Below are 16,759 nucleotides of genomic sequence, written 5' to 3'. Positions count from 1 at the left end.
TAGATTGGGCTGTGTCATACCACCTGTCAGTGTCACCTGCCAATGTCACCTTTGTTGTGGTCATAGATTGGGCTGTGTCATACCACCTGTCAGTGTCACCTCAGTGTTACCTGTCAGTGTCACCTGTCAGTGTCACCTTCGTGGTGGTTATAGATTGGGCTGTGTCATACCACCTGTCACTGTCACCTGCCAATGTCACCTTTGTTGTGGTTATAGATTGGGCTGTGTCATACCACCTGTCAGTGTCACCTGCCAATGTCACCTTTGTTGTGGTTATAGATTGGGCTGTGTCATACCACCTGTCAGTGTCACCTGTCAGTGTTACCTGTCAGTGTCACCTGTCAGTGTCACCTGTCAGTGTCACCTGTCAGTGTCACCTGTCAGTGTCACCTGTCAGTGTCACCTGTCAGTGTCACCTGTCCGTGTCACCTGTTATAGATTGGGCTGTGAGAGAAGCTGCTAAAGAATGGCCAAGAGAAACTGTAGGGGAGCTAAACAAACTGGATGACTTAGATGATGAATTGCCTGATGAATTGCCTGATGACTTGCCTGATGACTTGCCTGATGACTTGCCAGATGACTTGCCAGATGACTTGCCAGATGACTTGCCAGATGACTTGCCAGATGACTTGCCAGATGACTTGCCTGATGACTTGCCAGATGACTTGCCTGATGATTTGGCTGGTGACTTGCCTGATGACTTGCCAGATGACTTGACTGATGACTTGGCTTATGACTTGCCAGATGACTTAGATGATGACTTGCCTGATGACTTGCCTGATGACTTGCCTGGTGACTTGCCAGATGACTTGCCAGATGACTTGGCTCTCACATGCCAGAAAAAGAAAACGCCCATGATCGAACTAATGGCCAAATGTAGAAGTCTTGGGCTAAACATCAACCCCGGATGGACCCCCCCCCCCCCTTAGCCTACCTACGCCACTGGGTTTCAGACACATTATCGACGACAGCCGAGGTTCTATTTCAAAAAGTTAGCAGCCTACTCAATCACAACACAATACTCTAGCAGGCTACTCAATCGTCGCACAACACAATACTCTAGCATCCTACTCAATCACAACACAATACTCTAGCAGCCTACTCAATCACAACACAATACTCTAGCAGCCTACTCAATCACAACACAATGCTCTAGCAGCCTACTCAATCACAACACAATACTCTAGCAGCCTATTCAATCACAACACAATACTCTAGCAGCCTACTCAATCACAACACAATGCTCTAGCAGCCTACTCAATCACAACACAATACTCTAGCAGCCTACTCAATCACAACACAATACTCTAGCAGCCTACTCAATCACAACACAATGCTCTAGCAGCCTACTCAATCACAACACAATACTCTAGCAGCCTACTCAATCACAACACAATACTCTAGCAGCCTACTCAATCATAACACAATACTCTAGCAGCCTACTCAATCACAACACAATACTCTAGCAGCCTAATCAATCACAACACAATACTCTGTACGTCTAAAGCAGAAAGACGTAAACCATAGCCAGTCACGTGACATACACCGGATCAGGCTAGTGAATACGTCGTGCTTTAGTTGGCTCACGTCTGCTGATAACTGGTGAATACGTCGTGCTTTAGTTGGCTCACGTCTGCTGATAACTGGTGAATACGTCGTGCTTTAGTTGGCCCACGTCTGCTGATAACTGGTGAATACGTCGTGCTTTAGTTGGCTCACGTCTGCTGACAACTTCTCGGTACACCGTGTGTGGCGCTGAGTACAAAAAACACGGTGATCACGTGTTGCAGTCGACGGTCGCAACTTTCACTGTCTTCAAGTTGCAGAAGACTTGTACTTCTGATTTCAATAGATTTAATGGAATTTCGCGTGATTTAATAGGATTTCGCGTGATTTCATGGGATTTCATGGGATACTTGGTGATTTCATGGGATTTCAGTCAGTAAGCCGTCAACTACGTGAGTAAGGCACGTAATCTATGAGAACAAGACACGTGATCTAGCACCCCAGACAGATTGCCACGAGACAGTCGAAGTGAAATGGCGCCGGGAGATGACGTGCAGCGGTTGGTCATCTGCTTCCATGTGCTGCTGGTGCTGGCTGTGTGTGGGTTTATCGTGGCGTTCAGCAGTCCGGAGTGGTCGGTCTTGTATGTCTTCTCCACCTACATCTACGCGGGGCTGTGGACGTGCAAGGACGGGGTCTGGTGCTCACTGAACGTGCTTGGTAAGCTGCTTTTTGCTGTATCCAACACACGGGGTCTGGTGCTCACTGAACGTGCTTGGTAAGCTGCTTTTTGCTGTATCCAACACACGGGGTCTGGTGCTCACTGAACGTGCTTGGTAAGCTGCTTTTTGCTGTATCCAACACACGGGGTCTGGTGCTCACTGAACGTGCTTGGTAAGCTGCTTTTTGCTGTACCCAACACACGGGGTCTGGTGCTCACTGAACGTGCTTGGTAAGCTGCTTTTTGCTGTATCCAACACACGGGGTCTGGTGCTCACTGAACGTGCTTGGTAAGCTGCTTTTTGCTGTACCCAACACACGGGGTCTGGTGCTCACTGAACGTGCTTGGTAAGCTGCTTTTTGCTGTATCCAACACACGGGGTCTGGTGCTCACTGAACGTGCTTGGTAAGCTGCTTTTTGCTCTACCCAACACACGGGGTCTGGTGCTCACTGAACGTGCTTGGTAAGCTGCTTTTTGCTGTATCCAACACACGGGGTCTGGTGCTCACTGAACGTGCTTGGTAAGCTGCTTTTTGCTGTACCCAACACACGGGGTCTGGTGCTCACTGAACGTGCTTGGTAAGCTGCTTTTTGCTCTACCCAACACACGGGGTCTGGTGCTCACTGAACGTGCTTGGTAAGCTGCTTTTTGCTCTACCCAACACACGGGGTCTGGTGCTCACTGAACGTGCTTGGTAAGTTGCTTTTTGCTGTACCCAACACACGGGGTCTGGTGCTCACTGAACGTGCTTGGTAAGCTGCTTTTTGCTGTACCCAACACACGGGGTCTGGTGCTCACTGAACGTGCTTGGTAAGCTGCTTTTTGCTCTACCCAACACACGGGGTCTGGTGCTCACTGAACGTGCTTGGTAAGCTGCTTTTTGCTCTACCCAACACACGGGGTCTGGTGCTCACTGAACGTGCTTGGTAAGCTGCTTTTTGCTCTACCCAACACACGGGGTCTGGTGCTCACTGAACGTGCTTGGTAAGTTGCTTTTTGCTGTACCCAACACACGGGGTCTGGTGCTCACTGAACGTGCTTGGTAAGCTGCTTTTTGCTCTACCCAACACACGGGGTCTGGTGCTCACTGAACGTGCTTGGTAAGCTGCTTTTTGCTCTACCCAACACACGGGGTCTGGTGCTCACTGAACGTGCTTGGTAAGTTGCTTTTTGCTGTACCCAACACACGGGGTCTGGTGCTCACTGAACGTGCTTGGTAAGCTGCTTTTTGCTGTACCCAACACACGGGGTCTGGTGCTCACTGAACGTGCTTGGTAAGCTGCTTTTTGCTCTACCCAACACACGGGGTCTGGTGCTCACTGAACGTGCTTGGTAAGCTGCTTTTTGCTCTACCCAACACACGGGGTCTGGTGCTCACTGAACGTGCTTGGTAAGCTGCTTTTTGCTCTACCCAACACACGGGGTCTGGTGCTCACTGAACGTGCTTGGTAAGCTGCTTTTTGCTGTATCCAACACACGGGGTCTGGTGCTCACTGAACGTGCTTGGTAAGCTGCTTTTTGCTCTACCCAACACACGGGGTCTGGTGCTCACTGAACGTGCTTGGTAAGCTGCTTTTTGCTGTACCCAACACACGGGGTCTGGTGCTCACTGAACGTGCTTGGTAAGCTGCTTTTTGCTCTACCCAACACACGGGGTCTGGTGCTCACTGAACGTGCTTGGTAAGCTGCTTTTTGCTGTACCCAACACACGGGGTCTGGTGCTCACTGAACGTGCTTGGTAAGCTGCTTTTTGCTCTACCCAACACACGGGGTCTGGTGCTCACTGAACGTGCTTGGTAAGCTGCTTTTTGCTCTACCCAACACACGGGGTCTGGTGCTCACTGAACGTGCTTGGTAAGCTGCTTTTTGCTCTACCCAACACACGGGGTCTGGTGCTCACTGAACGTGCTTGGTAAGCTGCTTTTTGCTGTACCCAACACACGGGGTCTGGTGCTCACTGAACGTGCTTGGTAAGCTGCTTTTTGCTGTACCCAACACACGGGGTCTGGTGCTCACTGAACGTGCTTGGTAAGCTGCTTTTTGCTGTACCCAACACACGGGGTCTGGTGCTCACTGAACGTGCTTGGTAAGTTGCTTTTTGCTGTACCCAACACACGGGGTCTGGTGCTCACTGAACGTGCTTGGTAAGCTGCTTTTTGCTGTACCCAACACACGGGGTCTGGTGCTCACTGAACGTGCTTGGTAAGCTGCTTTTTGCTGTACCCAACACACGGGGTCTGGTGCTCACTGAACGTGCTTGGTAAGCTGCTTTTTGCTGTACCCAACACACGGGGTCTGGTGCTCACTGAACGTGCTTGGTAAGTTGCTTTTTGCTGTACCCAACACACGGGGTCTGGTGCTCACTGAACGTGCTTGGTAAGCTGCTTTTTGCTGTACCCAACACACGGGGTCTGGTGCTCACTGAACGTGCTTGGTAAGCTGCTTTTTGCTGTACCCAACACACGGGGTCTGGTGCTCACTGAACGTGCTTGGTAAGCTGCTTTTTGCTCTACCCAACACACGGGGTCTGGTGCTCACTGAACGTGCTTGGTAAGCTGCTTTTTGCTGTACCCAACACACGGGGTCTGGTGCTCACTGAACGTGCTTGGTAAGCTGCTTTTTGCTCTACCCAACACACGGGGTCTGGTGCTCACTGAACGTGCTTGGTAAGCTGCTTTTTGCTGTACCCAACACACGGGGTCTGGTGCTCACTGAACGTGCTTGGTAAGCTGCTTTTTGCTCTACCCAACACACGGGGTCTGGTGCTCACTGAACGTGCTTGGTAAGCTGCTTTTTGCTGTACCCAACACACGGGGTCTGGTGCTCACTGAACGTGCTTGGTAAGCTGCTTTTTGCTGTACCCAACACACGGGGTCTGGTGCTCACTGAACGTGCTTGGTAAGCTGCTTTTTGCTGTACCCAACACACGGGGTCTGGTGCTCACTGAACGTGCTTGGTAAGCTGCTTTTTGCTCTACCCAACACACGTGGTCTGGTGCTCACTGAACGTGCTTGGTAAGCTGCTTTTTGCTCTACCCAACACACGGGGTCTGGTGCTCACTGAACGTGCTTGGTAAGCTGCTTTTTGCTCTACCCAACACACGGGGTCTGGTGCTCACTGAACGTGCTTGGTAAGCTGCTTTTTGCTCTACCCAACACACGGGGTCTGGTGCTCACTGAACGTGCTTGGTAAGCTGCTTTTTGCTCTACCCAACACACGGGGTCTGGTGCTCACTGAACGTGCTTGGTAAGCTGCTTTTTGCTGTACCCAACACACGGGGTCTGGTGCTCACTGAACGTGCTTGGTAAGCTGCTTTTTGCTGTATCCAACACACGGGGTCTGGTGCTCACTGAACGTGCTTGGTAAGCTGCTTTTTGCTGTACCCAACACACGGGGTCTGGTGCTCACTGAACGTGCTTGGTAAGCTGCTTTTTGCTGTACCCAACACACGGGGTCTGGTGCTCACTGAACGTGCTTGGTAAGCTGCTTTTTGCTGTACCCAACACACGGGGTCTGGTGCTCACTGAACGTGCTTGGTAAGCTGCTTTTTGCTGTACCCAACACACGGGGTCTGGTGCTCACTGAACGTGCTTGGTAAGTTGCTTTTTGCTGTACCCAACACACGGGGTCTGGTGCTCACTGAACGTGCTTGGTAAGTTGCTTTTTGCTGTACCCAACACACGGGGTCTGGTGCTCACTGAACGTGCTTGGTAAGCTGCTTTTTGCTGTACCCAACACACGGGGTCTGGTGCTCACTGAACGTGCTTGGTAAGCTGCTTTTTGCTGTACCCAACACACGGGGTCTGGTGCTCACTGAACGTGCTTGGTAAGCTGCTTTTTGCTGTATCCAACACACGTGATTCACGTGGGCATTGTTGTAAACAGCTTGAATGTGTGAGTTATCAATAGCACTACCATGAGCATGTCACGTGATGTCAACTTTGACCTCTCACCCCACCCAGGGAACCCACTAGCCACCCAATGTCTGGAAATTGTTGCTCTGGTTGCTGACGTCACATCCGTGGCGGCTCTGGTGTTTTCCTATGGCGTCCAGGTCCTTGAGAACAGGTTTCTCATCTACCAGAACTTGGCTCGCAGGCTTGCTGCAGTGGCGGCTACTGTGGGAGGTAAGGTTTGATTGGGGGGGGGGGGGGCAATGTGTGAGGTAAGATTTGATTGGGGGTGGGGGGTGGGAGGTAAGGTTTGATTGGGGGGGGGGGGGGCAATGTGTGAGGTAAGATTTGACTAGGTCGATAACTTTGTACGGTGAAAAACAAATGGAGATTCGATGTGGGGGGGGGGTAGTGTACACATCTTTGCTCATAACGTGCGTCATTTGTGCCTCGTCTGGTTCATTAGCTTGTTTTTTCTTTTGACACGAAGAGGTAACATCAACACGTGAACATATGAATATATGAACACGTGAACATATGAATATACGAACATATGTCAGGCCTCAGCTGCCGCAGTAACATGCCTGGACTAATCCTGACGCTATGACAGACCTTAACTCGACAAACAGTGCAAACAAAAGAGCCACGAGAATCTTTGAGAAGCCTTCAATTAGATGAACCAGTTCTTTAGATTTCTACATTAACTTGCCTAAAAGTCTGAATACTAGATTGTTTGATTTAATCCTAATCAAATGTTTTGTTAAATCTTCAAGCAATATTGATTTATCCTGATTTCTAGTGTCTAATCTTAATTTATTGTATTTTGCTGAAACCTAATCCCGTGAATCTAATCACAGGTGTTCTAGGTGTGATGGGCGCTATACTCTACTCCACCTACACACACGACAACCTGGCTTGGGCTTTCGTGTTGTCGGTCTTTGCATCTGTCGTCATCATGGTGAGCGGTGTTAGCCTGCTTGTCCTGGGCACACGTCGAGCTAAACAGAAAATTCACCGGAGTTATGAGAGTCTCTGATTGGCTGCACATTCCACACGTTTTTTTTTACCAGCTTTTGTTTACCTCACTTCCTGGTACTCCGCCTAGTGCTTCGTCCGTCATGACGTCGCGAGCACTTCTAACGGACTAATTTAAAAAAAACTTAGCACGTACATCAAGATCTGATAACATTGCAATGTGACATCAAAATTTGACTTAATTGATGCGTAATTAATTATTAAATTTTAAATTAAAGTTTCTTATATGCAGAGTTTCTTTCAGGCATCTCTTCGGGGGACCCCCCGAACGAAATTTATATAGAAAATATATAATTTTAACAGTGTGCGCCCCCCCCCCCCCCCCCCCCGAAGAAAGTCTACCGTCCCCCCTCCCCCGAAAATTTCAAGTGCCCCTCCGGAGAAAAAAGTCTGGAAGAAACACTGCATATGAAGTACTAATTTTCCGCGCTATAATACGCACATTGTTGATGTTCATTTGTAATGCAATTTTAGTGATTAAAACTTTTAAAGTATTGAAGTTTTGTTTTTGTTTAATTAAAAAAAAACTCGTTATTTTTACAAGCTTTTATTTAGATCGTTACCTCTGTATGTTTTTTATTTGTTTGTGGCAAATCTTCCAACTCAATCTTGACCCACTTCTAACGCAGCCAGTGTTTCTTCCAGAATTTTCGGGGGGGGGGGGGGAGGGGGAGAGACAACAATTTCCGGGGGGGGGGGCGGACAACGTCAAAAGTATCTATTTTCTAAATAAATTCAATTTCGTTCGGGGGGGGGGGGGGGCTGAAGAGATGCCTGGAAGAAACTCTGAACACAGCCATTTTATTCAAACATTACAGTTAATTGCGTTCGGGGGGGGGGGGGGGGCGGAAGAGATGCCTGGAAGAAACTCTGAACACAGCCATTTTATTCAAACATTACAGTTAATTGCGTTCGGGGGGGGGGGGGGCGGAAGAGATGCCTGGAAGAAACTCTGAACACAGCCATTTTATTCAAACATTCCAGTTACGCTCCACTTCGATGACAAGATTAATTAAACGGTTTCAAAACTAAAGGAGATAAATTTAATCACTCGATAGATTAGTTTATTTAACTTCGACTTCATAAATTAAATAGACTTTATGGGGGGGGGGCTCCTTTCCCCCCTCCCCCCCCCCCCCCCAGTGTTTCTTCCAGACTTTTTTCTCCGGGGAGGGGCACTTGAAATTTTTTGGGAGGCGGACTTAAATTTACGGGGGGTGGGGGGCGTACACTGTTAAGTTTATATTTTCTATATAAATTCAGTACGGGCGTCAGGTTATTTAGCGCCCTAGGCAAAACTTATTAAAAGCGCCACCCCCCACTCAATTGTTTTCGTGCCCCCGTATTATCAGCGACCATTCCCGGGGACAAACTTTCGATTTGCACCCCCCCCCCTTTAAACTTTCAATTTGTTTTTCCAACCCATTTTGCCCCCCCCCCTACGGACAGCGCCCTAGGTTGCCGCCTAGTTCGCTTTATAGGTAGCGCCGGCCCTGTATAAATTCCATTTCGTTCGGGGTAGGGGGGAGGTAGACTTTCTTCGGGTGGGCTCAGTTCCCCCCCCCCCCCCCCCCCAAGAGATGCCGAGAAGAAACTGATTATATCCGCCAACCACTGAGTAAACACGCAACGTGCATAGAGATTCTCACATTCGCTATATTTAGCTGTTATTTATAGGCATACATATTTTTAAAAATTTTAAGAGAGGGTTTCGTTTAATATTATTATGCAGGCTACTTATTTTTACACATTATTTTCAATCGTTAAGTGGCAAAATATATAGTGTGGCGGCTGTCCAGTATTGCTTTCGGGTTCAAAACTTGTCTTGATAGTGTGTGTTTTTCGTTGTTGTCATTAAGTGCAAATGGCATTAGAATTCAATTTTTAACGCATTAGATCTTACCTAGGGTTAGGCTTGTGGGTTAGGCTAAGGGCTAGTTCAAGAAAATAATATTAATGATTTCTTTGTATCTTATTTGACGTTTAGATCTAGGTCTGCATTTTATACAGATGGGATCACACCTAGCACAAAATTACACCCTCTTCCAAAACTTTTCAGCCCCACCAGCCCGCTCAAGTTTGATCCGCCTCAAATTAGATCTAGATCTAGTTAACTACTACTAGCTTCAATGTTATTACACTTAAGGTAAAGGATGCACGCCTAAGCCCCCCCCCCCCCGGAGTTAGTCTTGAACGTTAGCTCAACAGTTTAAAGCTTAACACTATACTATGTAGAATCGAGATCTATTCTAGAATCTAGATCTAGAATCTAGATCTAGGCTATCTGTTAAAAAAATATTTTGAAAACATAGGGTTGCCAGATACCTTTTCCGAAAATATTGGACACCTTTCCATCCTTCTCTTCTCAGGTATGCCGCAAAGCAGAAGAAGGGGCCCTTAGGGGGGTAACAGAGTATTATTCATATACTTGTCCAGTATTTATATTTATTTTATCCTGGACAGTCTGCTCAAATACTGGACTGTCCAGTTCAAAACTGGACACCTGGCAACCCTATGAAAACAGTGGAGCATGAAATGTTTTTTACTGAAAACAAATTCAAACTCTGGTCTCGTTTTAACTTTTGACACGCACTAACCATTACAACTTCCGGTTACAACTTACGCTGTTGTATTTTTTGTGAACTTAATTATTAATTAAACTCTAGATCTAGATTTAGATCTAGATTTAGAAATCTAGATCTATCTAATCATAGATTTTTAGATTTAGAATCTGGATCTAGAATCTAGATCTCATCTAGATCTAGATCTAGATTAGTAGATCTAGATCTCTAGAAGATCTAGATCTAGATCTAGACTAGATTCTAGTCTTTCATTTTCTATTTTCAAGTCCTGCTGGAATTTGTGTTGTAGATAGATCTAGATTTCTAGACAATCTAAACTATTCTAAACTCTCTAGACTAGATTTATTCTGATTTACTGATTGAAATGATATGAATATGAAAATTATGAATGATTTAATGAATAAGTTAGTACTCGTAGTAGACTAGTTGTCTTGGTTTAGCTCTAGAAATTCTAGATACTTCAAACTTCAAACCTCAAGTTATAGATAATTATTAATTGTAGATTCAAGATAATAAATCTAGATCTACCACAGATTGGACGAGAATCCTTTAAAACTTCAATCATTCATTATATTTATTGGGTAATAATGGGTAATCTATCGTTTTAGGTACGTAAAATCGCCCGCGACTAGTAATATGAAAAACAGGTGACTTCTTAAATTTTAATAATTATTTCACATTTTGAGGAGGATTTAGTTTAGGACAGTTTAGGTTTTGAAAAATACTAAAATGTTTCCTTGTTTTAGTTATCTAGATCTAGCTGTTTTTAAACAATTGAATTAAAACTTTTCAGTAATAAATGAAGACTAGTGATGTTTCCAACAGATGCAACCATGCTCATTTACTATAGCACCCATCTTGTTTATTTATTTTTTATTGTAAACTTATAGCACAAGATTCAGGGGAAGCCACTCCTTACAGATGGCAGCTTTTTATATACTATTGCAAATCCTGCTTGCAAGCACTGCTGCCTAAAGTTAATTTCTTGCTTATATTAATATATTTAGCCATTGATTTAGGTTTATTATTTATCTATAATATTTGACACAAATATATCACAATAATAAATATACTTTTATTAAAGCCTTGACAATGAGGTAAATAGCAGTGGGCGATTTTACGTACCTAATCTAAAACGATAGATTACCCATTATTGAATACTTGATCTAGAATCTAGCTTGATTATCTAGATTTTAGATAGATCTTGAATCTAGAATTCTAGATAGATCTAGATCTAGATCTAAATCTAATGTCTAATTTAATTTTGACAATCATACAATGACTTGGATAAAAATTAGAAAACGTTTTTTTAAGATTATGCAATCAAAACACCCTTAAAAATAATAGACTAGATCTAGATCTAAATAATAAAAATTTAAGCCCGAAAATAATTCAGAAAATTTGATATTTTTAGAATCAGTGTCAGATCTATACTATACTTAAACTAAAAAAAACTAACTAATCTATAGCGCCTAGATTAGAGTATAGAGTCTACAAGTCTACATTTTGAGTTCTGCTATTACTTAGTAATATTTAGAGTAGGCCTAATTACTACTGTTATGGGGGGGGGGGGTAGTTGGCATAAAAAAGAGACCCCCCCCCCCCCCCCCCATCCATCATGTTTACATGAAAATATGAAAACCTTTTTCCTACAGATTGTTTTTTTTTCTAATGTGACACAAGACTAAATTGTTTTGGTTCATTTTAAATATTGCTTATGGCCTAGTTATCTAAATTATTAATATTAACAAACAGCTCTCATCAAATTTAAAAAAAAACACAATCCATTTTTTTTATAAGCACACATTTTATTACTCTGTAGAAATAATTGTTTTATCCCTTTCTTAAAGTCCATCTTATTTATGTCATGTGCTTTAGTTTAATAACATTTTGTCAAGATGTAGACCCTGCTCTTAAAACTAATGGCTATATACATTCAATCCACAGGTTATAGAAGTTGATATTTCCATTGAAAATTGAAGATCCAGAAAAGCCCATTTCTAAGTGAAGGCGCGAAGGGTACTGAGCATGTTTGACCCTGGTGAAAACAAAACACCAAAGGTAAAATTCAGACCAACTATTTTAGGTAGTCAATTCCCATGTAGGAAAATCTGTAGAAGACAACATATAAATGGACTTGGTCCAGCTGCATTTATGGAGTCACCTGTAGCTGGACTGTGTGAAACTAGCAGACATTCAAGTGACCAGTCAAGTGACCAGCCTACTCATCTAGTTTTGTCAGCCCAAACTGACCGGCCAGTACAAGAAGTGGCCATCTCTGACACTGCCAGTCCTCAACACAGTGAGGGTATTAGTGGGTCATACATATCTGAGCATGTAACTTGTCTACATCAAACATGCCCAACTGGAAATTTGTGTTGTCCGTACTCTGCCAGTGATTTGTGCATAGAGCCTTATGTGTCCACACCTGCCTCTGTACAAAAGCCAATTGAGAACACCTCTACACCTCCCACTGTATGTGTGACATCTGAAAATACCTCTACACCTCCCACTGTAGGTGTGACATCTGAAAACACCTCCACACCTCCCACTGTAGGTGTGACATCTGAAAACACCTCCACACCTCCCACTGTAGGTGTGACATCTGAAAACACCTCCACACCTCCCACTGTAGGTGTGACATCTGAAAACACCTCCACACCTCCCACTGTAGGTGTGACATCTGAAAACACCTCCACACCTCCCACTGTAGGGGTGACATGGAAGAACACCTCAACACCTCTGGGTGTCCCACATCGGAGTACTAAACCACTCTCTGTCAAAGTTGGTCAAATAAATATCATAAAAACCTTATGGCCTCCAGTAAAGAAGAAAAGAAAAGTGGATGATTCATTGACACCCAATTGTGTGCCTCTGTATGTAGAGCCCTCTGTAGGCCCCATTCAAAGAGCTCAGATCCAGTTTGATGGTAAACCACCAGTCTTGCCTGCTTTCAATTCATTCCAAGGATCATCCCCCTCCATTGTGCCTTGTGTAAGTAGTAATCCCTTGCCATTTGTTCCAGCTACCAGTTGTATCACCACACTAAGCCAGGTGCACACCAGTCTCTCACCACATCCTGCCACGCCCAGTCTATCAAACCCATCTCTAGCAGTGGCTGGGAGACATCTTGGATCACTTCACAAACAATTTCACCCATTGAACAAGCAAAAGAATCCTCTAAAAATCACTTTATTGAAGAACCTAAAAAACCCGGATGAATATCTTGTCTTGAGTCAGTCAAGTGAAGCATCAGGTGAGACATGCTTAACCCAGCAGCTTTCAGGTGCTGGACAAGGTAACCTAACAAGTCATGTTGTGCCATGTGCTCTCAGCGCTCACACAAATCAAAGGAAGGGTTCCATAAGGCAGCCATTGCCATACAATCCCAGCAAACATACTACAGCTAGTCACAGCAAACATACTACAGCTAGTCCCAGCAAACATACTACAGCTAGTCCCAGCAAACATACTACAGCTAGTCACAGCAAACATACTACAGCTAGTCCCAGCAAACATACTACAGCTAGTCCCAGCACTGTTTTAGAGAATACTAGCTTCAATATAAAAAGTATTTTTGTTAGCAAGGGAACAACATTCATTTTGGCTCATCAAACCCATACCACTTTGGCTCATCAAACCGCTACCACTTTGGCTCATCAAACCGCTACCACTTTGGCTCATCAAACCCCTACCACTTTGGCTCATCAAACCGCTACCACTTTGACTCATCAAACCGCTACCACTTTGGCTCATCAAACCCCTACCATTTTGGCTCATCAAACCGCTACCACTTTGGCTCATCAAACCGCTACCACTTTGGCTCATCAAACCCCTACCACTTTGGCTCATCAAACCCCTACCACTTTGGCTCATCAAACCCCTACCACTTTGGCTCATCAAACTCCTACCACTTTGGCTCATCAAACCCCTACCACTTTGGCTCATCAAACCCCTACCACTTTGGCTCATCAAACCCCTACCACTTTGGCTCATCAAACCCCTACCACTTTGGCTCATCAAACCCCTACCACTTTGGCTCATCAAACCCCTACCACTTTGGCTCATCAAACCCCGACCACTTTAGGTCTGAAGTCTAAGAACACTATTACATTTTCAACTGTAGGTGTGATATCTAAGAACACCCTCACACCTTCCACCAAAGGTGTGCTATTAGAAAACACCCTAACCTCTCCAACAGTACGTGTGATATCTAACATCTCCACACCTTCCACTTTAGGCATGACATCTAAGAACACCTCCACACCTCCCACAGTAGGCATGACATCTAAGAACACCTCCACACCTCCCACAGTAGGCATGACATCTAAGAACACCTCCCCACCTCCCACTGTAAATGTGACATCTAAGAACACCTCCCCACCTCCCACTGTAAATGTGACATCTAAGAACACCTCCACACCTCCCACCTTAGGTATGACATCTAAGAACACCTCCCCACCTCCCACTGTAGGTGTGACGTCTAAGAACACCTCCACACCTCCCACTGTAGGTGTGATATCTAAGAACACCTCCACACCTCCCACTGTAGGTGTGCTATTTGAAAACACCTCCACACCTCCCACTGTAGGTGTGACATCTGAAAACACCTCCACACCTCCCACAGTAGGCCTAACACCTAAGAACACTTCCACACCTCCCACTGTATGTGTGACATCTGAAAACACCTCCACACCTCCCACTGTAGGTGTGACATCTGAAAACACCTCCACACCTCCCACAGTAGGCCTAACACCTAAGAACACTTCCACTCCTAACACTGTAGGTGTGACATTTGAAAACACCTCCACACCTCCCACAGTAGGCCTAACACCTAAGAACACTTCCACTCCTAACACTGTAGGTGTGACATCTGAAAACACCTCCCCACCTCCCACTGAATGTGTGACATCTAAGAACACCTACCCACCTCCCACTGTAGGTGTGACATCTAAGAACACCTACCCACCTCCCACAGTAGGCCTAACACCTAAGAACACTTCCACACCTCCCACTGTAGGTGTGACATCTGAAAACACCTCCACATCTCCAACTGTAGGAGTGACAGCTGAAAACACCTCCGCACCTCCCACTCTAGGGGTGATATCTAAGAACACTTCCACACCTCCCACTGTAGGTGTGAAATGGAAGAACACCTCAACACCCTCCACAGTACGTGTGCTATCTGAGAACACCACAACACCTCTGGTTGTCCCACATCTGAGTACTAAACCACTCTCTGTCAAAGTTGGTCAAATAAATATCATAAAAACCTTATTGCCTCCAGTAAAGAAAAGAAAAGTGGATGATTCATTGACACCCAATTGTGTGCCTCTGTATGTAGGGCCCTCTGTAGCCCCCATTCTAAGAGCTCAGATCCAGTTTGATGGTAAACCACCAGTCTTGCCTGCTTTCAATTCATTCCAAGGATCATCCCCCTCCATTGTGCCTTGTGTAAGTAGTAATCCCTTGCCATTTGTTCCAGCTACCAGTTGTATCACCACACTAAGCCAGGTGCACACCAGTCTCTCACCACATCCTGCCACGCCCAGTCTATCAAACCCATCTCTAGCAGTGGCTGGGAGACATCTTGGATCACTTCACAAACAATTTCACCCATTGAACAAGCAAAAGAATCCTCTAAAAATCACTTTATTGAAGAACCTAAAAAACCCGGATGAATATCTTGTCTTGAGTCAGTCAAGTGAAGCATCAGGTGAGACATGCTTAACCCAGCAGCTTTCAGGTGCTGGACAAGGTAACCTAACAAGTCATGTTGTGCCATGTGCTCTCAGCGCTCACACAAATCAAAGGAAGGGTTCCATAAGGCAGCCATTGCCATACAATCCCAGCAAACATACTACAGCTAGTCACAGCAAACATACTACAGCTAGTCCCAGCAAACATACTATAGCTAGTCCCAGCAAACATACTACAGCTAGTCCCAGCAAACATACTACAGCTAGTCACAGCACTGTAGGAATGATATCTAAGAACATCTCCCCACCTCCCACAGTAGGCATGACATCTAAGAACACCTCCACACCTCCCACAGTAGGCCTAACATCTAAGAACACCTCCACACCTCCCACAGTAGGCATGACATCTAAGAACACCTCCACACCTCCCACTGTAAATGTGACATCTAAGAACACCTCCCCACCTCCCACTGTAAATGTGACATCTAAGAACACCTCCACACCTCCCACCTTAGGTATGACATCTAAGAACACCTCCCCACCTCCCACTGTAGGTGTGACGTCTAAGAACACCTCCACACCTCCCACTGTAGGTGTGATATCTAAGAACACCTCCACACCTCCCACTGTAGGTGTGCTATTTGAAAACACCTCCACACCTCCCACTGTAGGTGTGACATCTGAAAACACCTCCACACCTCCCACAGTAGGCCTAACACCTAAGAACACTTCCACACCTCCCACTGTAGGTGTGACATCTGAAAACACCTCCACACCTCCCACAGTAGGCCTAACACCTAAGAACACTTCCACACCTCCCACTGTATGTGTGACATCTGAAAACACCTCCACACCTCCCACTGTAGGTGTGACATCTGAAAACACCTCCACACCTCCCACTGTAGGTGTGACATCTGAAAACACCTCCACACCTCCCACAGTAGGCCTAACACCTAAGAACACTTCCACTCCTAACACTGTAGGTGTGACATTTGAAAACACCTCCACACCTCCCACAGTAGGCCTAACACCTAAGAACACTTCCACTCCTAACACTGTAGGTGTGACATCTGAAAACACCTCCCCACCTCCCACTGAATGTGTGACATCTAAGAACACCTACCCACCTCCCACTGTAGGTGTGACATCTAAGAACACCTACCCACCTCCCACAGTAGGCCTAACACCTAAGAACACTTCCACACCTCCCACTGTAGGTGTGACATCTGAAAACACCTCCACACCTCCCACAGTAGGCCTAACATCTAAGAACACTTCCACGCCTAACACTGTAGGTGTGATATCTAAAAACACCTCCACAT

General features: G+C 45.5%; 1 protein-coding gene across 1 annotated transcript; it reads left to right on the top strand.

Annotated features, from left to right (window-relative positions):
• Window positions 1–1,564: 1,564 nt before the first annotated feature.
• Window positions 1,565–7,588, top strand: LOC131941562 (uncharacterized). The gene is made up of 3 exons (XM_059300856.1): window positions 1,565–2,226; window positions 6,191–6,355; window positions 6,979–7,588. The coding sequence occupies exons 1-3, from the start codon at window positions 2,040–2,042 to the stop codon at window positions 7,155–7,157; spliced, it is 531 nt and encodes a 176-aa protein (XP_059156839.1). The 5' UTR covers window positions 1,565–2,039; the 3' UTR covers window positions 7,158–7,588.
• The last annotated feature ends 9,171 nt before the right edge of the window (window positions 7,589–16,759 follow it).

The sequence above is a fragment of the Physella acuta genome, unplaced genomic scaffold (genome assembly GCF_028476545.2).
Source record: "Physella acuta isolate Inbredline_101_S28 unplaced genomic scaffold, ASM2847654v3 ptg000365l, whole genome shotgun sequence".
In the NCBI taxonomy this organism is placed as follows: Eukaryota; Metazoa; Mollusca; class Gastropoda; family Physidae; genus Physella; species Physella acuta.
Note: the sequence above shows the minus strand (reverse complement) of the source record. Positions and strands in the feature narration are given on the sequence as shown.